At 35.3% G+C, this 25,832-nt stretch overlaps 1 protein-coding gene across 2 annotated transcripts in view; it reads left to right on the forward strand.

Annotated features, from left to right (window-relative positions):
• The window catches only part of LRBA (LPS responsive beige-like anchor protein), a 416,351-nt gene that overhangs the window by 287,536 nt on the left and 102,983 nt on the right, over positions 1 to 25,832 (forward strand). For both annotated transcript variants that reach the window (XM_074154664.1, XM_074154665.1), the window contains 3 exons: positions 521 to 633; positions 15,964 to 16,104; positions 17,285 to 17,404. In XM_074154664.1, coding sequence (XP_074010765.1) covers positions 521 to 633; positions 15,964 to 16,104; positions 17,285 to 17,404 — 374 coding nt within the window. The remainder of the gene's footprint in view (positions 1 to 520; positions 634 to 15,963; positions 16,105 to 17,284; positions 17,405 to 25,832) is intronic.

The following is a 25,832-nucleotide window of genomic DNA, read 5'->3' on the forward strand; positions in this document are numbered from 1 at the left end:
TCAAAGGTCAAGGAACAATTCCTGTCAAAGTGAATTCTCTAGATGAAATGGTTTTCACTTGCATAATTTCTCAATCTAAAATCCTGAGCTACTTCATTCTGCTTTCACATATTTAATTTAATAGAGTATGTAAAAATATTGCTTTAATTTTTAGCATCAACAAAAGTAATTGCCTCTCTATTTTTTGAAGTGTTTCAACTTAAAGAAACAGGAGACAAGATGACAAAATAACGAAAGGAGAAACGCGTAGAAAATGAATGGATTTCACTGTTACTGTTATTGGAAAAGAGTTTACAATTAAAGTGAAATGGGCTGCAATGTTTTAAATTAAATGCCAGCGATTTGTGAACTTTTTCATTTTCCTTTTCAATAAAGCAAAGTAGAATATTGTAGTGATACAAGATCTGAAGTAAATTACGGTTCTTCTCGTAAAGTTACATTGTTGTATCCTTAGAGGTTGGTATTTTAGTTAAATATAACTCTTTTAACTCACACTGGGTTTTTTTTGGTTGTTTGTCAGGTCGAACTTACAATGATTTAAATCAGTACCCTGTCTTCCCTTGGGTTATCACCAACTATGAATCAGAGGAGTTGGATCTTACGCTTCCTAGCAACTTCAGGGATTTGTCAAAGGTATTTGTCATCAGATACACCTTTTTTTTCTCTCCAGTATTTATCACAGTAGCTTTCAGTCTTGTTAATGTTTTCTGCTGTGTTTGGTACATTGATGTGAAATGCACGAGCATTAACAGTGTCTCATTTCTGTATGTGGATACTGATAGTAGGGATCAGATTGTGGAAAAATGCATTATTGATATATTCTTATTGCTTCTGATCGTATTCACTTAATAATTGTTAATGGAAGGTGCTCTTACTTGGAGCGTATGCGTTAGATTTAATGTCAAATTTTAATGAAGGTAGGAATGCTGAGGCTGCTAAAGGTTAAAAATTAGCCAAATAATTTTTGTTTTTTCTGATGAGAATTGGGGGTTTTTAGTAGCAAAGCCTGTGATACTGTTATTGTTTAAGTACTTTTAAATCATTGCCCTTATTCCCATAAGTAGAAACTTTATTTTTTCATTTCCTCTGTGTATCCCCTTCAGGTACACTCAAGTAATACAGCTGTCATTTGTCAGACAAACATCATTTTTTAACAGTTTTTCCAAACAACTCCTTTCAGTCAGAGTAGCCTTGTTTTTCTAAGATTCTTTCCCAAACAAACATGTGCAGAGGCAATATTATACAGCCTGTTTAAAGCTTTATAGAATGCAATTATTCTCTTTCAGTCTTTTCCAAGAGAAGAATATTTCATTTTGCAGACAAAAAGCATCTCTCATTTTCTCTACAAAGACTAGGTGCACTGATCATCAAAAAGAGTCTTTTTCTAAAAGCTAGCTAGTATGGGAAATGATTGACACATGGAGCAAAATAGTTAATTTGTGGAAAAGGTAAAGAACAGATTTTAATTATAGCTTGTTTTTTACCAATGTCTTCCATACAAATCGGTAATTTGGTAGAAAAAAATAACCCTCAAAGTCCGGTGGTTTTTGAAAGTTCTCGCTTTCAGTTTGCAATTGATTAAGCTAAACATAGGTCCGTGAAAATCTCCAGAAAAGTAATTATTTTTACTACAGATTAATATTTTAACCTTAAAAAAGGTACTGTATAGTCATCAAATATATATGCAGGTATATATGTGGATATGTATGTATGTGTATACACCTATATGTATATATATTTGAAGACTATACTGTACCTTTTGTCTATATGTATGTTAAAATTAAAATAATGTTTTTAAGTTCAAAGCAGAGATAACATTGTAACATGCAGTCTGTGCTTTCTCAGAATATCTGACTGACATAAATCTATATTCATCGGTAAACCTACACATATTTTATATTTTAAGAAATCTTTCAAAGGTAAATAATACTTTACAATAATTTCTTGTTGTGGAATTTAATAAATTCTTTCTTAATAATCCCCAGCCGAAAAATATCTGAAGGTAGTTTACAACTAAAAATACCAATCACCAACCTAGACTACACTTGTTAATGACACTTTAGTGAAAATGGAAAACTTATGAGTAATATCATCTCTATGTGGCTTGAATTAATACATAAATTAAATGTATTAGTCGTTAATAACTTCCTTGATTATGACATGATTTCTGCAACTTCATTTTCCATTAGCTGTTGTTAAAGGACACCTCTGCATATATCATGTCACTGCTAAAATAATTCAAGACAAAAAAAAAAGATTCTCCAGCTGCTACAATTCTGAGGCATCTCCTAATTTTAATTGTATTTTAATTTGTAAACTAGTCAGCTCAGTCAGTACTATAGTCTTAGTCTTTCTTCCTCCACCCTGAAACAGACCTGAGTGCAGTGTAGAGCAATTTTTCCTCATTTTAGGTTAGGTACCAATCTTGCCTCCATTAAGAAATAGGATAGCAAACCCACTCTTTTACTGTGTGTTTCTTTATTAACAGTGACTGGTTGTATGGATTTCTCTGCTCATGAAAGCAGTCTTTGAGTATTACTAAGTTCTGAGGGAATCTTTCCATTGCTATTGCTGAGAGAGGACATTACTTAGGTAGTATCTATATCTATACTTAACCTTCTCAATCATATGTTTGAAAACTATGACCTTAATACAGGAAATAATTATTACAATATTAGATGTCAGTCATTCTGTATTATGCATAGAAGGAGTTTCATTAATATTATTTAAGCCTGTAACCTGATATTCTTGGGAGAATTTAATCTTTAACAGGTGATCGGCAGAGAACTGCCCCTATTGTTAGGGAATAGTGAATATTTATATCTATGTAGATTTAAAATGCATTTTCCCTTATGTTCTCTTAAATGTAGTTCATCAGACAGTGTGTCTTGATCTCAGAAAATGTAACTACTATTCTGGATGACTGCCAGCCCTTCCCACACACACAATGAGAGTCTTTATGCCATACCTGTCTCAGAGACAGCAGTTCAAGTTTTGGTTACTGTTTAGGCATTTCTAGCGGTATCAACTCTGTGTAGTTTAAGTGTTAAACTTTGTGTCAGATGATGAGTTAATGGGAAATATCTGAAAGACCTTGTTAATATTCAACTATGAAAATGTTTGAATGTCATGTATATTGTGATATTTTTGTTGTAGTACTGTTATTTTGGGGTACTGCTTCAAAATAAGTAAGTCCTAATTATGTATTGTAGCATGTCTATGCTTTTGCACTACTAGAGGTTTTAAAAATATTTAAAGATTTTTCATTTACCTTTTTACCTGCTTTTAACAGTCTATCGTTTTTAACAATCTTTATTTTATTTCTTTTCCTTATCCACATCCAGAAGCGCATCACAATTTAGTGCTCCCACTGAGTAAAGAAAAGGAAAACTTTGGGTTTGGTCTGGCAGAAAGGATGCCAGGTCAATATTTTTACTTTTTTTTGGTACCTAAGAAAATGAAAAATGAAATTTTTTTTTTTTTTTTTAAAGAAATTAGGTTGGGTAATTGTAAAGTGTCAAATATGAATAACAGTTTTGTTAATATATTAGCTAGAAGTCCACAGTTAGTACGGATTTAAACAACTGCAGTGTATAGGTTAAACCAACACTTTATTTTAGCAGCTTCTTATGGCATTGTTTTGAACATCAGTCACACAATGATAAACCAAAGCAACTGAAATGGATTGTGGTTAATATTACTGTCAGCCTGACGAATGCTCCTGACAAATGCCAGGAGTGCACTGCCAGTCTGTTACCCTGCTTTGACTCAAGTGTTTATTTCTTAAGAGGTGACTATGGTTTGGAATGAGTATTACATATTATATTTATAGCTGCATATATTTTATTTATACAACAGACAGTTTCCCACCAGAATGTGTCCCATTCTCTGCATTACTTACGCTATCCAAAAGCACGATTTTTTCTTTTTCCTCATTCAGTGGAAGCAATAAATTGCATTGTGCTTCTGGACTTGGATAAGGAAAAAAAATTGAAGTAAAAATACATGGAAAATACTGTAATAGCAACACATGATTTTATACTCTCAAAAGTTTGATACAAGATTTTGCCGTATGCAAGTGGCTGTTGATAATGTTTATACATAAGGCACAAAATTTCTGTAAGATCACAAACTGACACTACTAGAAGAAAATCATGCCATTCTTTAATCTTCTTTTGTCTTCACTATAGCTACATGTGTATATAATAAAATTTTTATTCTCATTTTTATCATTTTCACGCAATATTTGCTAAATCATGATCAATTTTATAGTGGCTGTTATGTATGTAATGGCTTCTTTTCCAGTCGAGGGTACAAAAGCAACAAATAGCTCTCACCTTCAGTGAAGTGAGGTGTTTAATTGGTATGTGGGAGCCACTGATATCAAATACACTTTGACAGAAGAGAAGTAATAGATTTTTTTTTTACTATGACAAATTAGACTAGTTTTGTTGTTCTAAAGTAAACGTCACGTTGACTGTTCTTCATGTAGGAGATGAAAATTATGCTTTATTCAGCTCATGCTCCAACACACAATCAATGCAGGTTACTACCAGTTAAAACCGGTAAACCCACCAGAAGGACTCAGTGTCCTTCTAAGCATAAAACATGTTCCAAAATTGGCCACTGAAAACATGTGAGAGGAACAGTGTGAGAATTAGCAATAGTGGGTGCAGTGGTGATGGCTTATTTTGATACGCAATTACATCTAGAATTTAGTGGTGCTTCACACTGCTGGGCTCAACATCTGCCCTGGTTGCCTTGTCACTGGTATATCAGGCAGTAAATTTGTCATCTGTACCTGAGACAAAATATACCACTTAATTACAAAGCATTCCAAAGCCAGACAGAATAAGCTCAGAAGGAAGGTACAAATATTTTTCCTTTCTGGGCAGTTCATGTCAATCCCTGCTTAAAACAGGACAGTGCAGTAAATAAAATATTTCAAACTTTCTATTAGAATCCCTGGCTGTTAAGAAAAGATCCAGTATATTTTCTAGAATTTTGGATCATCTCAAGAAACAGTGGTGGGTATATCAAGACTAGCTTCCATCCCAGTCAGCCCGAAGCCGTGATATCTGAAAAGATGACATGTTTTTCATTATTCATTTGTTACTCTGTTATGGATTTTGGTATTTTTAGTATAAAGTAAATTTATCAGATTCTCTTCATTATCAGATAACAAGTTATCATGCGTTCCTTGTGAAATGCAACTTGCTTCCTTGAGGAGTGGGACACTCCATTCTCCCTAAAATTGTATGTAGAATAGGAAACAGTTGAGAGAAATTACTACAGAAACTGGTTTATCATCTTGCTGTACATGTACATTTGATTTCTAGACCTGTTTGTGCAAAGGGGTCGACAGATCTAGACATTTGACATAATCATTAAAAGAAGCTTTTAGGAGAAGGGAGGGAAGCTGTTGGGTCCTTCAAACAGGAGGCAATATTCTGAGCAGTACCTTGATTTTTAGGGATCTGTATGTAGATACTTTTGAGGAAACCATAAAAGAGCAAAGTCTAGCTGAGAGCGCAAAGAGGCTTTCTTCCCAATCTGTCCTTTTTGAATATAAAGAGAGACAGCTAAAAAGGGATGGGAGGGGAGGGAACTGTAATTGTGATTAGGGTCCTTGCTTGTGATAAAAGAACTCAAAAGTAAGTCCCTCTTTGAAGAAAACTGTGCAAGAGTTTGAAGTTCTCTTAGTTGCATCCCAGGACAGTGCTGTAATTTTAGGACTATTGTGGGCTTTCTTTGTTTGGACTAGAACATCTATTGTAGAATTAGAATCATACCAACTCAAGTGCTGAGCAGGCTGTTATATTCCCATGAAAAGCTTTGGTTTAAGAAGATAATGTTTTTCCCATTTCTAAATGGGGGAAAGTGATTTTGTGAGTCTCAAATGCCAGTAACCCTCAGACAGATCCCATCGGGGACTTTTGTGAATGGTAAAATTGGTCAATTATCCTTTCTGACAGCTGAGTCAATGTGCTATATCATTTCCTTTTGCAAATTTGCCACAAAATTAGGAGACAAAGCTGCAAATGGTCCCATGGGTCCCATGGTCTGTGACTGATCTGCCACAGTCTCTTGTTTTCCAGGTCCCAAGCTTGTTTTTGCAGCACCATGGTCAGGGAGCCGCCCAGAGCGAGTCCTCCCGCCTGCCAGCCTGGGCTTGGGTGGTTCAGGACCATGGACAAGGGCGTCCCCAGCCAAGTTCAAGCAGCTCTGTTGAAAAGCAGGAACACAGCCACGGGGAAGACTTGTTTATTGAAATGAAGTAGTTATTGGATTGTCAAGGCTGGCTTGGACGTGATCGTTAGAGTCACTAAAATGCTGTGTCTGAAACTATTCTATCTCTTTGGGATTTTAGTATCAATCTCTGCTTGATACCCACTTGTTTCACTGTCAAAGACAAATCTTTGTGCTGATGTGTTGGCTTGAGCTTCACGCAGCATCTATCCCAGGACCTTTTCTACAATAAACATGTGATTTCCATGCGTTTTTAGCTGCCCATTCCTCCACAACTCTTATAGAAACCTGCTGAGACTGAAACATCACCCAAATACATCTCTGAGATGGTGTATCAAAACATACTTTCTGGAATCCTACTCTTAGTCTAGATAAAATTTTTTAATATTCTGGGAATTTCCATTGCTCTATTACACTGACATAACTATCCTTTTATACCTTTGTCTTTTTCCCCTTGTCTTTAGTGTCAAACTGTCTCCTCTAAAGAACACATAAGTGGATGAATGAGCATCTTGCTACCATTCTTACTTTCTCTTCTTGGTTCTCTTCTTTTCCCATCAGAGGCTTATTTTTTGAAGTCACAAGAAGCATACTCTTTACACTTCAGATGCTATAGCAGTTTCTAGGATCACTTAATTCTTTTCAAGCAATTTTATTTATTTAATTATTTACGTATTAGAACAAAAGCCAAGTTTGCAGGATCAATAAGAATCATTTTGGTAATGAGCCCAATAATCTTTATCTTCCCCTGCCTCAAGGAGGAGTATTGTTTGCAATGCAGAAATTCTCAAAGACAAGAAAAACAATAAGTCAGAATTAACAATGAACGTTCAAAATGCTATTCTTACTTTGTATCAGATGTTATTGTCCATCCTGCTCTTGTTTCAATTTTAGGTGCTCTGAACATATGTCATCTTCTAATTGGAAATGAACTGAGAGAGGTTCATGACCTTTTAAATGATCACAAGAAACCACGGGGCACATGTCTGGTCATAAAATGTACTAGCAATCAAAATAAAGTAATTTCACACACATGTCTTGGGCCATAGACATTTTAAATGTGTGTTTTCTGTCTTCCTAATGTAAAGTGAATGTTATTCTCTTGATACAGTCTCTGTTTCTTTTTATATTCATATATTTGAACTCCAGCAGATTATGAGCTGCTACAGCGCACGTCTGTGTAGTTCAGATTTCTTAAGCATGATGGTGGCTAAGTTGAAAATTGCACTCATAATGGAAATGAGGATGGGATTTATCTCACCTAACTGGAGCTTTCTAAAACTGAGCTGATCAAACTTCTAGGAGCAGGAAGCCTGTTGGGGTCAAAGGACAATCCAGGTATAAAAATAGTGCTCAGAGAAAATGAGGACACGGTAAAATAATGATAATCTTTGTTTAAGGAGGAGTTTAAGGTGGTTCTCAGGCTGTGGTCTTACTTTGATTGGCACATCAGATGATCTGTCTCAAACTCAAATATCAGCAGATAAAAGTGTGGATCAAATGAAGGAAATCAATAGAAAAAGATCTCTAGGAGAAGGTAATATGATCCGAAAAGCTTGAATTGAATAGTTTAGTACAACTAAGAAAAAATAATTTATGTATAATATCCAGCCAATCACTTGAAACTGTCCCAGTATCAGAAACACAAGGTTAGTTTCCAAACTGGGGTGGTCAGTGGCATTCCAAAGGTCTTTTTTGTAGTTTATATTGTTCAGCATATATGATAATTTGAAAAAGAAGATGGAAAGGGAGCTGATAAAACTTTTTGACAGTACTAATCTGTTGATGGTATTGAAGATGATGGCTGACTAATCAGGAGACCTTATAGAAATAGGTGAGAAAATGAAGAAATTCACCTTAGATAGGAGCGAAGCATTTGTGAAAAAAATATACATTGATGGGCTCTTAGGTGACTATGTTCAGGATTGATACAATCTGATTGTAATAGTTCTACAAAACAGTACAGATTAAAGTAAAAAACCCTTCACGGTCTCCCAAGTACATCTTTCTAACCTGCTGCTGCTCTTTTTGTTAGACGTGGTGGTTACACGTGATACACAATACTGTCTATTTTGTGTGCCCTGACAGTGTTTAATCTGCAGAAAATGCAAGTTTGCGTCAGCTTTTAGCTTGAGGTCCAGTGCTGTTAATACAAGCCAAAAGGATTATGGTTTTGGTTCTGATTGTCTTGTAAGATCTGGTGTTAGGTGTAATGACTGCTCTTTTCTGTGCCAGTGGCTTGTGTCAGCAGAGGAGCATGGTCTGTGAAAGGAAGGCCAACTGAGAATGTTTTCATCTCCTGCTCTGACTCAAGTGCATGTAGCTTCTCATTAAATCCTGTTTCTTGAAATCCAGGATTTTTTTTCACTTTACAGAGTGTGTCGTGGATAGTATATGCAAATGGTTGCTTTTGGCTGGCAGGGTTATTTTCTAAGTAAGGCAACTACAGTGCCATACCCTCCTCACCACCTGCAAGCAGCTTGATTTCCCCTCATGATTCCCAGGGACGTGCACTTCTCTTTCTCCCTGACCTCTTGGAAGTGTACAATACATCACAGCTTTCTGCAGTTTGCCTTCCCAGTAGTATTGCGCTGTACTAATACCTCAGATACACGGTGTGTGACGTGTTCAGTTGTGCTGAACAGTTGATTAAACCATATGTAAAAGTGTATGTGTTCTTAATTAGTTTGCAAGTTCACAGTTCGGCAGTGCATTGTTTTGGAATCTGCTACGGATGGTTGTAATAGCATTTGATACTACTGTTAGTAATATGGAGGCATGGAGATTTTTTCTTTAAATTCAAATTCTTCCGAGTTTTTAGGTGACCTGAGGATTATCCTGTCACTAATATATTGCTAAAACATTGCTAATATTGCTAAACAAAGTTTTGCATCATTTTTTATGGGTAAGGTTAGTTTATGATCCATTTTTGAACTGTGGGACTTTGGACATTTTTGGACTTTGGGAATCTTCTGTGTTTTCCACAATTAAATATTATTTATATTGACATGTTCAGACATTCCAGCTGTTAGACCACATTTAGATCAGTTTTTGCTGACTGTTCTTATCTCAAAGGAATGTGTGAGCTCTTAAAAAATCTTAATTATAAACCGTGTGTACAAATACTATTAATTTAATCTGCATGCACAGAACTATTGTCTGCTTTTATTCCAGCCCTTTATTGAATTCTCAGTTTCCCTAGAATAGAAAATTGAGCTTTAAAAAAATTTTTATAACATACTGTGACCTGGTAAATTTCGTTACGTGATTTCTGGTAAATAGGGTCTTTTCAAAGAAAGCTTGTAAGGACTGAAAACTATTTAAAAAAGCATTTTTACACAAAAAGGCTCAGTGGTTTTAGTATGTATAGATTATATTAAATATATTTTAGAAAACATTGAGGTAAGAGGACCGTGGAATTTCATCCAATATGCAGTGCATCAGGAAATGCCCAGGGATCCTATGTTTGATAAAAATGCTGATCAAGTCAACGTTGTCGCTTAGATAAAGGAGCTGCTGGGAAATAGTTACCTGCTCCCTAAGTGCATGCAAATATTAAACAAGGTAGCTGGTAGCCATCTATTTGTGTTTCTTCACTAGTGTAAATAAAAAGATATATCTAAGCAAAGAAATCATTTGCATGTAACAGTAGCTCCAGGTCTGTTGTAATGGTGTGCTCTTGACTGGCTTGACTCCAGCTCGTATATGTGGGAAGACGCCGAGTCATTGAATATGAAGTTGTAAGAGAGGAGCCAGTCCGGAAGCTCATCTAACTCAATATCTTGCCTCTGTGAACAGACAATAGCATAAGCCTAGTGTAAAATGAAAAGAAAGAGGGCATGTAAATCATCACCCTTCCCTTCAGATAACCTCCCAGGTTTGACAACTAGAAGTTTAACTGCTTTGTGAGCTGGAGAAATAATTTAGACAGTCATGTTTAGTGGCCACTGATGAACTGGTGGTCTAGTTGTCTTTTCATTTTTTTTTAAAACTAATTTATTATGTTTGTTCTGCATTGCTCCCTGAAGCACTGAATGTAGCAAATTAATTATATGAGAAGGTATAATTTTGTGTATCACCTAAATGCTCACCGGGGAAGAATACAGAAGTTCTGTCAAGTTCTGTCTCTTTGACTTCAGCCAAATTCTGACATTTGAATTTATAGTGTTGCCCCCCTCCACCTCTACCCCCAATGGCCTAGTCTTTGGTGTAGGATTTGGGTATCTGCTGTGAAACCAGTGCTTTTGGAAAGTAATTGGTAAGGATTGTTTTTCTCCTTAGTAGATTGTTTGTATTTTTTTAAATCTTTCCCGGAGCAGCTCAAGGACCAGTTTAGTTGATCAATGAGGGCGGTTCAGACAGTTCAGCGGATAATTGCATTTGTTGTTTTCTTTGGGATACAGTTCTTTAATGAATTTGAGTTAGGTATGGATTAAAGGTAAGAAGAAGAAGACAAGGGAGTTGCAGGACCTAATTTTTAAGAAAGCAGTACTCAGTTGTTTGAGAGGAAGAATGGTGAGTTCTAGCAGTGAGTGAGAATAGGTTCAGAGGGGATTATGGCATTTTGTGGCTGTTCTCAAACACAAAAAATGACAGATGAAAGAGTAGTGATCCACATTACATTAGTTTATTCCCCGATATTTCCCAGTTGACCTAAGTTAATAAAGTTTGGGTATAATTAAACCTTTGCATCTTGTCTTTATATCTCTGTCTGTGAAAAAGAAATTTTACTCAGATGATCAGGAATTCCCACCAACAGTACTACAAGTATTGGCTAGTTCTGGGAGTTAATTATGTGTTGGTTATACATAAAGTGACTAGACAAGCAATCCTCTAAAAATGCAGTTGTGATTAGGTTGCAGCAGAATATACAGCACTCAGCATATTTACAACAGCAAGAAGACTAACACTGGAACACTGAACACGTTTCAGATATCTGTATATTAGAATACATTGGTAAGTGGGCAGGCTGCAGAGAAATCTTAAGGCTGGAAGAAATGCCTTAAAATGGAAGACCTGAAGAGCTCAATTTCTTTTGTTTAATAAAATGTCTAATTATAGTCTGTAAGTATCTTTATATACAGAAAATACTGGATAAGTAGAGACTCTGTGATATGTCAAGAGAGAAGTGTAGTAAGATTTCTTTGGTAACACACCAGTAAATTCATAACCAAACTCAAGTATGTATTTTTTAGAATGAGGACCACAAATGTCAGTAGTAAAAGCTTCCAAGAAAAATAGCAAATAGTGCATGTACTCGAGAGTCAGATGCCTTTCTGGAAAGTAGGTGGGCCAAATACAGCTCATGCTATAATCAACTATAGACAGTTGGACTCAAAATCATATAATGGAAAGGCGTTTAATGGCTTGTCATACAAACACAAGGCTAGATGAGATGACCTAATGGTCCCCCTGGTCCTTTAAGCCCAATGAATACATGAAAAATATCAGTAATGAAAACCAGATCGTCATCTTGAAAAAAAAACGTATGAAGAACAAACTTCATACTTGGCAAGGATGCTACAAAACATAATTTGTATGTTTTGTAGATACAGACAATTGTATGCACAGGAATCCAAATACCTGGTTAGATGTGGATAAGAAAATAGTATAAGAAATCACAAGGAAAAGCATTTTTTTCTTTCCCCCTTTTTTTTGGTCTTTTTCTTTTTTTAAGATATTTTCTTTCTTTCCCTTTTTATTTTTTTCATGGTGAAGGAGTTCCGAAATACAAACTTCAAAGAATAATATTTTCATTAATTTCTAAATCTTGCTGTTTGCACTGGTCAGCATGGATGTCCTTTCTGGAACTGCCTACTTGTCAGAACTCACAGGCACTTGCACAGATCTCCTGATTTAAGGTAGTAATTGTTGATTGCCATCTTCACCAAAGAAGTAACAACTACAGTGAAGATGAAACTATGGTATCTTGAGTACTTATTTTTTGCGGTTACTAAATGCACTTCACTGCCATAGTACTGTGGTCTTTCATGGATTTTGAATATTAGTGAGTTAAAAACTCTTTCCAGTATTACAATGGATAGGAGACAGTAAAAGTGGCTATGTTTGTTTTAATAACAGAAGCCTGTGTCAAAGCCAATAACAAAAGGCAGTGCGGGTAAGAACAGGGTATGTCTGTTTATTTGTAGTAACGCTATTTAAAAAAATGCAAATACATCAGATAGGAATAAAAAGCACCTCTTTTTCTTCTGAAATATGTAATTATAAATATATTGTAATTCTTTCTTTATAAGACTTTGATCTGCTTATGTTAGGTCATTAACAATTTTCCAGAATGTATGTGTTCTTGAACATGAGCAACAGAATCTGGGAGAGATTCTGCCCTACGTAGGGGAGGGGTGAGCATTCTGCTTTCTTCTGTTGGGTGCAACAGGGCCTCTTCTGACAATGGAGGCAAGTTGGGCCACTGTTCCAACGTCTGGCACAGAGTAAGATTAAGAACCAACAAATACAACTGTACACCGCAGTGTCTGGACATATTTAACAGCAGTAGATAGTAAGAGTCAGTATGTTTTCTGTTATTTTCCAACAAACCATTTTTCTTTGTAGTGTCTCAAAGAAAGCAAACAAGCTTGGTCCAAGACTGAGATATTCAGTTCTTGGTCAAAATGTGATGTTTATTCATTTTGAGGTATTCCTAGATTTGAGAGCACTTGAAATACTAATATCAAATGAGTTTGGGGGTTTTTTTTTAAGAATAGCTTGTAACTTTCGTATTTGTAGCACATGTTGTTATAACAACCACTTGGGGTCAAAAACCAGCTGATCATGCCTTTGGAAAAGAGAAAACAAAAACTTCCTTACCCCAGTTCTTCCTCTAGTTTGGACTCTATTTTGAATGAACTCTGAATTGAAAACCATATGCATTATTCGTTTTTCAATACAGTTTGAAAACTTAGCAGCCGTAAGTGATTTTTTTTTCATCTTGACTCCTGTAATCTCATCCAGTGTTTTTGCTCATCAGAATTTTTCTATCTCTACTTTTCTTCCCTCTCCCCGCCCCCCATCTAAATAAGTATTGGTGAACTAATATCTATTTTCTTCACTGAAAAGGTACTGCAAAGAAAATATATACTGGAGTTTCTGGATGTGAAAGCTTTTCTGCTTGTTCTTCCTTAGTGGTCTGTAGCGATAGGGAAAACATGTTGAGTAGCTTAAATTTGTGGTCTCACATCTACATCTAGCAGAGCTTAGTTTGGAGTTACTCCTTTTCCCTTGGTGTTTAACCACAAGGGAGGGAATCCTGTATGTAATCATGTTTCCCCGTTAATTTTAAAATACGAAACAATTACAAAATTTCCATTAATTTGTTTACTAAACTCAAAGTCAGAGAGTATTTGAATATTCCCTGTGTGTGCTTTATTCTGTAGCTCAAGCTCAGTTAACTGTTCACAGTGCAGTGTAACACAGTAGAATCGCCTCATCCCTAGAAGCAGTTGTCAGAAAAATATGGGCCTGCCTGGTAGAATGTATTAGCCCAATACATTGTCTCCATTTTATTATGAAGCTGCTGGGGAAGCTGTGATATACAGCACTGTCATTACAGATCTATTGTTAGAAGGGTTCTACAGTCTTCTGTGCGCTGCCATTAATTTATAGCAGTAAACAATATGTAGCCCTCCAACTGCAGCAAAGCAGAATCTTTTAATGAGGTGGATGTTATTACCACAATAAATCAGTGCATTCGTGTAATGTATAATTCAATGTGTGTATTCCCACTGTAACTTCTCTGAGTAAGCTGATAGTGTATCATTGTCAGTGCACAGCTCCACGGTTCCTTTTTTTTTTTCCCTAAGCTTTCTTTCATTTGGGGACTTTTTTTATTTGCTTGCAAATAAATGTGACATGTCTTGATAGTTGTCCTGTTGCAGGCTTCAGAAACCAACTGTAACAATAACAGCCAAAATCAATACTGGGGATTCTGGCTATATGGATCTCTGCATGATACCTTTTTTTTTTTTTTTGAAAAGAGAATGAAATCAATTCTAATTGGGTTTAGCTTTATATTCAAGGAATGTAATTCTATAACTATTGATTTGGGCTATACTCATTTGGAGAGTAATAAAAATAGGGACAGATAAAGAGAATACATAAAATGCCACAGAACCATACAGCACAACACTGTTTCTATTTTTAATTTATATAATTGTCTACCAATGACCTTCTTTCTTCTCTTTTCCCTCAAGCATAGCTGAGTCTTTAGGGAAAATCAGTACAGATGGAGATTCCAAAATGGTTCTTGCAACAAAGAGATGACTTGGAGTCAGTTTCATTCTTCCCTGGAATAAATTTGCTAAATCAGATAAAAATCCTTTTATACAAGAACCACTTCTTTTAAAGGGTTATATTTCAAATTAGTGAACTGCAAAAACAGTAATTAACCTAAGATGTTTTTTTTTAATCCTACTGCAATGTGAAAACCTCTCTAAGTGAAAAATGTAAGATTAGATCTGAGGTCATTCACAGATATAATCTACAAGAGAAAATACTTTGAAGCTCATATGCCAAATTTCACATGAGCTGCAAAGCAGCAGTTATTTGAATACTAATAATCGGAATAGCAGACATAGTTTTTCACTTGAACTGGGCTTGAATTAATGACTTGGTTACTGATACTTTTGTTAAAGGACTTTTAAAGTTTTTCCTTACCTTGTAGTGTATTCTTAAGTATGTTTATTCTTGCAGAACAGAAAGAAAATATTTTTCCATGTTTGTTCTTCAGTTATACTTGAATGCATCCATTGTCTGTACAGAGGGGCGTCATTTACATTAATAACATAGTGTGCTCAACATGTGCAATACAATTTTCTATATATATGTTTTGCATGTATATACAAAGATATTTTAGACCTCTTACAGCATTTTCCATATGGAATGGCTAAATTCACTTTTGTGTTTCTCAGTGATTTATGTGACCTACGCTCATTTTTCAAAATCCTTTATGTAAAAGTCTGCTGAAGAAATACACAGCTATAGATAATGAAATATTATATTTCTTACATTTAAATAAGTCCCTGGGTGTTTATGTCCTAGGTAAGCACAGAACAAAGAATAACAGTATCGGTGGGCGTGTGATAGGCTTCTTTAGGCATACGTATGTTATTTGTTTCTTTTATATCAATGTTTTTATATAGAAATTCTGCTATTTTATTTGTCTTTTTATCCATTGAGTAAAACTCATCTTGGGATGGTAAATAGAAAGCATAAAAACAAGAACAGTAGTATCAAAATTTCAAGTGCACTGTTAATAATCCTTCCACCCTATCGGTCACTATTTTTTTCCCCCAAAAATATCCAAAGATGTTTCTCATTGTTGCCTACCATTTGCTTAATAGCGTATTCAACATGCATTCATATCCACAGGCACGCAAGTAAACAACTCTTTCTCCAAGACATTCCACTGTGAAGCGTTTTTCAGTCATTGACTTGCATCCGTAGTAAATAGAAATGAAGCCTGTATGAAGGCAGAAGAGACTTTTTTCCAACCAGCCCTGTGCGCGTGCACATGGGAATCCTGGTTTGGAATACGCAGAACTGTTCGGGTGCTTACAGAATCCAGCGTCTGCTTTTGCAAGACACCAAAGCCAGTCTTCTCCAGGCGTGCCGATAATTCTGGGTACCAGAAAGTATGATGTGATAATAGATCATGTTATCTTTATTTACGTAATGTCTTTATTTTTACAAACCTTGTAGCCTATTGGAGCTTTGAACCCAAAGAGAGCAGCGTTCTTTGCCGAGAGATATGAATCATGGGAAGATGATCAGGTTCCCAAATTTCACTATGGCACACATTATTCAACGGCAAGTTTTGCACTCACGTGGTTATTAAGAATTGTAAGTATATCTTTTAAAAATGCTTTTTCTTTCAATAGCTAGGAATGCATAAACTAAAACTCAATGGCATAGCAGAGTACTGAAATTTTCTAGTAATTGTAATCAGCAGCCTAGGTTAAATGTCGTCCAAACTTTGAGCAGAAGGTTTTAATTTTTATGGTACAGCCTTTTCAAACCAGTAAAGCTTTTTCTCCTTAAAAATTGCTTTTTAGTGTACATTCTTATACTGCTTAAAACATGGTTAACTTTCCTTCCGTGCATATTTTCTGCCTGGACCATGTACTGAACATTTGTGGTTCTTACTCAGTGTATTCAGTTTTCACCTCCTAATGAGTGTAAATGGGTTGGCTTCTGATGATCATGAAATTCTATGATGTAAATAATTAATTTTTAAAAATCTGCTGCAGTTTATATGAAAGTAACTTTTGAGATGCTACGTATTGATAATATATTGGTTAAACAATGCATTTTTCTATAAAACTGAAAGGCGATTTATCTCATAGAAAGTAATTTCTTTGGGAAAGCATTAGCAGCACATCATTAATTAAAGCTTGTTAGAATGAACAAGCATACATAAATCCTTGAAGTAATTTATAGCGCTTAGCTAATTTCAAGCAATTATCCACTAATATGTGCTTAAGTGTTCTTTAACTAAGAGGAAGCTTTTAAATCTTTCGAACATTTTTCTTTTCTAAATCATAAATTACATATTAAACAATAACAATCATAAAGCCATCGCTATTGAATGCTACCCTTTATATTAATAGATTACCTTGAACAAAATAAAATGCGTGTGTTATTTTTGTGACACGCTAGTTTAAAAAATATCTAAGGTAAAAATATTGAGCTTTTTCATGTTTTCAAGGGCAATTTGTGTCACAACTGACCGTAGCTTCTCCTCCAGCCTCTAAATATTTTCTTTTGGTTTTGTTTGCTTTTCTTTATCTGAATATATATGCATGGAGTAGGAATAAAAAGCATTTATTGAACAAATAAGCATCAGTTTATATTTCTCATTCTTGGATAATAGAATTAGCCCTTTGCAATTAATCATGTGTCTGCTCAAAGAATAGCATCATTAATAACCAAACCTCAAAAGAATAATAAATCCTTTTTTTTCCCCTGAAATTCCTAAAGAAATGCATCGCTTTTTTTAATAAATCTTTTTATATTTATTTAGGAACCCTTTACAACACTTTTCTTAAATCTACAAGGTGGGAAGTTTGATCATGCGGATAGAACTTTTTCATCTGTTTCAAGAGCATGGCGCAATAGTCAGCGTGACACTTCTGACATCAAGGTAAAAACTTTGCTAAAAGATGTTAACGTATTTTACACTGCATCTGCCTTTATTGTCATTGCGATCATAGGACCACAGGTTATGAAGAAAGGAGGGAAGAAGACTGGGAGCTATCCTACCATTTTGGAAAAGGTGCAAGGGAGATGACACATGGTTTTACTTCTGTTAGAATATTTCAGTGAATTATTTTGTAAAACTTTAGCAAACATTTTTAGCCCTTAGACTGAAATAAGGCAAAATTGGTCTTTGTGCTACATATAATGTGTTTCACTTTTTGTTCATCTGCACAAGTTTTAAGCCTTTGAAAAGCCAGAAACTGGTACAGATTTTTAATGACTAGGTTTCATAAATACTCTGTTGATGCTTCTGCCCCACTCGGATAAGAAATTTGCAGTTAATATTCAAATTACTTTATGTAATTTTGGCTCTAGGCATCCAACCTCAGTTTTGGGCAATTTCCGCAGTGGCCTATTTCCTTGTTTGACTATGACAAAGAGGAGGAAGAGGCTGTGCTAATTTAGGTGCAGAAGGGACAAAAACTAGTCTTATGATGAAGAATAAGTAGATAGGGAATAAAGAGCTGAGAGGGACATCTGGAAGCATTCCCTGGAAAGACTATGTACTGGGTAGAGAAACAAAGGGCTACAGAAAGTCAGTGTCTGAGGACAGTAAGATCAAACACAGAATTGAACATGATATTGAACCTGTCCTAACAGTGGCACTGGATCTGGGAATTGGTGAGGGAACAAGAAGTAAGTGGGAATAGAAGATAAATTAATCTGGTAATTAGTCATCGTATAAAAAGAGACCTAGAATTAAATGGGTCGAGAAGCTAAGGCAGGATCACATAGAAATTCTGAGGGCAGAGGTTTAGGTAGGTAGACACCGAAGGAAGGAATGAGGTAAAGAAATGGAGTATGGGATCTGAGGAATATTTTGAGCTGGGGAGGAGAACAAAGGAGACAAGGATGCTGGCAGTGGTGGGAAAGCTTTGTTGACCTCAAAGCCAAGAAGAATGAGTAATATCAGAATTGGCTTTTTTTAATGGGAGGAAGGATGGAAAAGTATAGTGTGAAGAAAATCAGAGGTTAACTCAAGAGTGTCATGCAACTAGCAAGAGACATAAGTTACATGAAATCATTCTGTAACTGTATTCATAGTGAGGAGACAATTTAGGAAAGGGTTGATCTGCAGATTAGTGGAATGAGAAAATTGTCAGCTAATAGTGCCGAAAAAGTAAAGTCATTCTTGCATCTGTGAGTCCCCACCAAAACAATCGATGGCAGTCAGTGGCTAGTGGAATTAATACCACTTATAAAAATATACAATGTCTGTATCAAATTGGGAAATAACAGTTTAGAAAGTACAAACACATAAGATTTTTTTCAAATTGACTGGTCGTTATAAGATCAATTCTCTTGTACCTGCAAGACTGGCAGGCAAAATTTCAGAGTGCTTATTTTGTTTTGAGAAATGGAGAAGGAGAAAGGTAGCAGCGGTGGACAAATGAAGGATTTAGATTTTAAAAAGGAAGGAAAAGAGAACCAAGATATTATGAGGGGCATTTTACTACAGTTCACAGAAAAATACTTACACAGATAATCAGACTGTTTAAGTACTAGGAAGATAACAAGGAGACAAGCAAATGAAACACATATTTATCAAGAAGAGATTATGTCAAAGCAATTACAGTTTCTGGTGAGAAAAGGTAACAGACCTTATAACGAGAGAAGAAGCAGATGATGATCTTAGTTTTGACGTTGTCTCATGAGCGAGATAGGAAAACTTGGTCTAAAAGAATCCGCTGTATTTGGAGAATAGTTAGCAGTGGTTCATTATTAAAATTGAAAGATGTATTGAGTGGAATTCTTCTTGATAATAACAGATTAGGCCTCAATTTCCCTTGATATTGGATTGGAATGTACTGGAAGTGTAGTGGAATTGGAAGCACTTCTTGCAGAAAGGAAAAATGATTTGAGAAAAGTGTTAGATGAAGTTTATTAGGGAAAAGTGAGAACTGCAAATTTTCATGCAGATTCTCGTACAGTTATGTACAAATGTGACACAAGGAGCAATCTGCTGTGCAAAAAATAATAATTAAATATAAAATTAAATTAAATTTTAAAATTAATTAAAATAATTAAACTAAATTTACAGATGTTGTTTGTTCTGCTGTGGATGAGTATTCTGACAAAAGTAATTGGCTACGTTGAAACTTCATTTGACATACGAATCCATTTTTTTATTTCAGCTTTGAATTTTTCTTATGTACTGAAGCAGCTGACTCCTTCAAAGAGGAATGCAATTCTAGGTGTGATGGGGAGGCTGCCACTTAAGTGCAAAAGAGCTTCTTTGTGTTCAGCAGTAGATTCACTCTGGGAGTAGCCTTACGTTCAAGAAAATTATTTTACCTTTGAAAGATATCTTCAAAAGTGAGATGTGGGGCACAAAAGTGATTTCAGAGAAGTCACTAGTTAGTTAAGGACTTGAGATAGATTGAATGAATGACTTGAGGGAGACATCTCTTGAAAATACGGGTATAGATGGACTTGGAAATGATTTTGCTGTAGTATCTGGCTGTCCATGCCATTCAATCCATGGCAAACATAGAGTAAAAAACATTTATTTCTTAACAAGTGAAAGGGTTTTAAGTTTTACTTTGCATTTTTGATGGGCTTGAGAATATAAACGTAGTTGGCTATTGTGGCTGATTAAAAAATATTGGGGTTTTTTGACCATAAGTTCTCTGGATTCCTGTTGATACGTCTACAACTGATGAAAACCTAGCAGTTTAATGCATTGATTTATAGAAATGCAAAGGATTTGGGAAGTCACATTTAAGACCTTGAAAGTGGGAGGCCAAAATGAATGGTATTGTATCTTGATGGAAGGGGGCACAAAGGAAGAAGAGGGCTTTCTTCCTATTCCAGCTGAAAAAAACCTGAATTTTTAGAACCATTGAGCTGATTACAGGAAATTATTTCTTCCTGCTTCTCATGTGAAGAGAATGTATGTAGTTATTGATGTTTGCTGTCCTAAGGTTATTGTTAATCATAGTTGGAGTCATCATATATTGTAAGGAGGACTAACATGAACTAGCTTTGGAAGCAGCTCTTGTTGGCTGGTATCACTTCAACAGAGAAAGCTAAAGCATATGTGTGGTCCTAACCAATCTTCATCAGTATCCTGTGAAAGCCTTGGATCAATGATCAAAGCAGGAAACTTAATGCTGCACTGGTTGAGCTTTTGGTTGAACTTTTCAAATTTTGATTTCAAGAGGTAATATGTTGCATAAAATTTAATTTCTTAGTTCTCCGCTATCCGTTTATTTAAGCAATTAAAATTAAAAATCCTTTGGAAGTTTGCTGGTGTTTGACTACCACTCTGGAATTGTTATTTACTAATTAGCTTAACATCGTTGCCTTTAAATGATTAACCACATGTTTTTAAGTTAAATCTTCTGCACTGAAGAATATTAAATGTATTTCATTTCTGTGAGAGTAGCACTTAGTACCTTTAAAGTAATGAACTGGCATGGTCATTAACTCCTTTAGCTACTTCCTAATTTACATGACTAGTGTGAACAGTAATGTTGGTTTTGTTAGTACTGTGTAACAACGTGGTTAGTTTTCATAGTACTGTGTAAAATGCAAACATGGCAGTGTTTGACAGAAAAATAGTTTAGTTTGGGGCTCGGACTAAGGTTTGGAATACAGAAGTCTCTGTACTTTTGTGTTGCTGTTTTTCTTTGATGAATGAGCAGAATTGCACATAGTGTTCAGGAGCAGTTGTTATTTCTGATTCGGTAGCTAACCTGTTGCAATAAATTTATTTATCATATTTACAACAGAATAATTGCTACGCATGTTGCTCTTTGCATGTATTTTCTCTTTTCCAAGTGTAGTACTTCACTGATTGTTCTTTTTTAATACCATATGTACGGTTTTCAGGATCACTTGGAATTCTCATGCTGTCCTCCAAACAGCTATGTTGCCTTCTTAGTGTCATCTGGAATTTTATTACTGCGCCTTCTATGCCAGGTCATTAATGAGATTATTGACTGGTATTAGGAGCAAGGCAGACCCATTACCATGTCCTCCCAGTTTGTCAGTGAGCTATTGATAACTCCTTTTGGAATATAGATTTCCAGCTTGGCTACTCCCCCATTATTGTAACCTAATCTCATCTCCATTTCTCTACTTTGCTTATAAGAATGTCGTGGAAGACTGAGAGTCTCAGAGGTCTTTGTCAAAAGTGAAGCAACATCTTACCTCTTTTTCTTTTACCATCCACTGTTGAAGTTACATTTTGAAATGAAAATTAGATGGGCTCCAGGTGATTAATCTTTAACCAAGTTGAGGTCACTAGCATAGAGCTATGTACTGTTCTTCATGCCTTTCCCTCTACTGCTTTGTGCATGTTCCTTATTGATGTGCTTATGGGTTGGGATTTTTTTTTGGTGCATTTGATTAGTTTTGTTCAAAAGGAGATGCTAGAAGACCATAAACTTTCAGAAAACATTAGTTAGCTCCCATTACGCTGTTCCAGGTTTTGTATGTTTGGAAAAGGTTATTAATGGTAGTAACATTCTGTAAAGGGAAAAAATTTCCTCTGCAAGTATTAGAACAGATGATGCTTTGTCTCCTATGGATTTGCTTCTTGCAATTGATTGACTCATTTCTCAACAAAGCTGTAAGCCTCAAATTAAGAATTTCTCAGTGATGGGGCATTTGTTATGGTGCCCTCTCTGTGGAGCTTTTGTAGAGACAACTAAAACGTGAACTTATGCTGCACTTACTAGGCCCCGCAAGAAACACACGTATAATGTCCCTACTCACCTGCTTGTTCTTTTTTTAAACATGTAGGAGCTTAGTTATCTTTATAATCTGCTGTAAATTGACCAAGAAACTTTGTTTTTGGAGAAAATGGAGGTTGCTGTAGATGGGTCAAGGAGCACACACGACTTGCAGATTTGAATACGACTGCTGTAAAGGCATCTCAAGCAATTATGTTTAAACTTTGGTACTAGAGGCAAGAAACTCTAGAATTCCAAGCTACTGGAACATTCAGAAAGTGGAGGATGACAAGTTTCATGACTTTCTTTAAAATATGTATTTCAAAAAAAGTTGAGGCTCTGCAAAATGGCAACTCATGCTTATTGAAACAGGCTGCCTAACATAAGCATGCCTAAAACACCCTGTAACCTGATAAGCTTTTCTACATATGCTTTGCATTGTTTTATACTTCTCCATCTAATAGACGGGACTTTCAAGAGTTACAAGGAATAAAGTTGCTGCCAAACTGGCAACATTACCTTTGTATAGGAGAAACCTCATGTCCTATTAGTAGCAAGGTCAAAGATGTCCAAGAGCAATGACTAGCAAAATTCAGAAGCAGGTACACAGTAATTCAGATTTTTAATCATAAACTGTATGCCTGGTGTAGCAAAACTTTTAACAACTTTAGGATGCAGATCTTTGGTTTTCGTGAAAGATTTGCACTTCTGTAAAATCGTGCCAAGATCCATAACAGCAAAATACTTTTCTGAGTTAAAAAAAATAATAATTTTAAATTCGGTCAGATCCGTCTATCGGCGGGATTGGCAGTAGTTAAAAATATAGACGTCTGGGTGTATGGATCAGAAAGTTCCATCTAATATCTGTGGTCTCCTTCTTTTATACTCAGCCATAATTGTTTTTAAAATGAAACAAATACTTTTAATATCTGCTCCAAACAGCTGTTTTAGCTGTTTAGCTGTTGAAATAATAAACTTCAAGTAAATTATGGACAAGTTTGCTAAACTCCAAAGGAGAATGACCAGAGGTCTAGAAAAAGAGACCAGTGATATAAAGTTGAAGGTTTTAGGTTGTTTACTTTGGAAGAAAGAGGAACAAGGGCAGAAACGTACAGTGTTTTGGCAGTGGCAGTTTTAGTGTTTATACCCTGCTGGGGATTTTGGCTGGCAGGCACAGTGCACTTCATTTCATGAAATCACAGAACAGCCCAGGCTGAAGAGACCTTGAAAGATCATCTGGTCCACCTTTTCATGGGAAAAGGAACCTAGATTAGATTACCTAGTACCTTGGCCAATCCCATCTTGTCCAACCTCCAGTGATGGGGACTCTACCACGTCCCTGGGGAGGTTGTTCCACTGAACAATAATTCTCACTGTAAATTTCTTGCTTCTATTTAGATGAATTCTGCTATATGCTTCCTGTTCCAGTGTGTCTCTGTGCCAACCTCCGTGCTGGCCTGTGTGTTGTCCATCCTTAGAGCGGGAGGGAAATAGTGGTCAGAAAGTGCTGGTGGGAATGGATCTCACTGGCCTGAGGTGAAAGCCCCTCCTACACTTTGGTGTGTGTCTGAAGGAGCAACTGCTGCTTAAAAGCAGACTAGATATTAGGAAGTTCTTCTAGCGGGCGTGAACAGATGGACACTGGAAATTCGTAGCATCCCCATCATTGACAATTTTAAAAGAAAAAGGCAGAGAAACGTCTTTCAAGAATACCTGATTATAATTGTGTGTGAATGGCAAGGTGGACAAGGTGACCTTACAAGGTTTCATCTAGGCCTTTTTATGATTCAATATAGTCCTTTTCACCCACAGATAATTAAAAAAAAAAACAAACCCAAACTGAGGAAAGGAATGTAGTTATATATACAACTTTTTTCCTCTTTCTCTATGAAATTAACCTGAGCTATGTAATGCATAGTGTATAAATATGGTCAGTAAATACCATAGCATACTTTTACATATATCCTCAGTAAAAAGTGAAATAATTTTGTGTATATATTATCCCTGTAGTGACTAACAGGATTCAAAGTGCCCTAAAGATGCAATTTTTTATGCAATAAAGTATTGACTTAATAAAATGTACTAATTGATTATCATAAATTTCATTAATCTACTAAATAAACATCTGTATTTTTTGTAATTTTATTTGCTTAGTTACAAATTACTGAAGATTTTAATATTTTTCTTAAAGAAGGAAATATAATCTCTTAGAACTCTAACAGGATGATAGACATTGACAAAATTAATTTATTCATTAATTCAATTTAGAATTTTAATGGAAACCTGCTGAAGTTTTTTTCTTACAAGTTAGGAGAATTTCAGGCAATGTCTTGAGTCAACGTCTCAGTTCTGCGAGAAATAACACACATACAGCAGATGGAGGGAAACTCATGAGTACTTAGAGATTATACTTTCCCACAGTCGTGAAAATGATTATGTTGAACTGTGATGAAAAAATGAAATTTGAATTAATTTAATATATTAATATATATTTTTCGAATGCCGTTTAAGTCCGCTAACAGAGGAAATAAAGTGTGGCAATATGAATAAAAACCTAGACTTCTAATATGCATTTTTATTACTCTGTTTGACAGGTTATATATAGGCTTAATATTGCTTAATGTGATTGTCAAATAATTTAGTTTGAAAATCTGGTATCTTATAAATATTTTAATATGGTTAGGAAATCTGTGTCACTGTTTCTAGACATCTTTGCAGATCATATAACTGCTTCAAAATGCATCTGTCTATTATTTTCTAAACAAAAGAAAAGAAAAATATAACATTTCATTGCATTGAAGAAACAAAGTATCATGTATAGATTTTTTTATATGTAGTAGCAAACATCAAAATTAAATACCAGTGTTAAAGTTACATTCTGCTGATATTACTTGTTTGTAAAAAAAAGTATTTGTAGTGAAGTTTCCTTAGGAATCATTGTTTTCCATGTGGCAATTTTTGTTAGAGTAAAATTTCATTTTAATTATATACAGAATTTTATAAACATGTTAATGAGAATTCTGATATAGCAAATTTTATCTTTAAATCTTTTTAAACAATGTATGCCACTATAAATACTTTATGTTTGGATTCATGTTGACATTCACTGAGAGCACCTTCATCAGTTGTAATGAAATCAAAAATACGGCAGAAGGAGTGAAGTTTTGCTCATCATAAGGATGTCTGTTTCTACCCTATAGAACTGTTGAATTCCAACAGAGGAATTCCTGAAACTAATTTTTGACACGATTGTGCTAAAACACGAGCTTCAACAAATCATACGGATGTTTTTGTTTTCCTGTGAAATCATATAAAGAAAAGAAATGTGGGCCAATTTTACTGTTTCTGTCCATGTGCTGAGTGTGTAAAATTTCAGTAGGGATTCAGTCAAATTAGAAGAAGAAGGATGGCAACCGAAATGGTTAAGCAGAAGGAAAGACCTCCAGAGGGAATGAATCTAACTCATTTAGCTTGCAAAAAGAGACCACTGAGGAAGAATGTGATGATAAAAATCTGTAGTATCCAGAAGGGCTTACAGAAGAGTGAATAAGGAATTAATATTTACTGGAATTTATATTTACAACTAGAAGCATCCACTGGAGCTCTTAGGAAGCAGTTTTAGAACAGCCAAAG

The sequence above is a fragment of the Numenius arquata genome, chromosome 10 (genome assembly GCF_964106895.1).
Source record: "Numenius arquata chromosome 10, bNumArq3.hap1.1, whole genome shotgun sequence".
NCBI lineage: Eukaryota > Metazoa > Chordata > Aves > Charadriiformes > Scolopacidae > Numenius > Numenius arquata.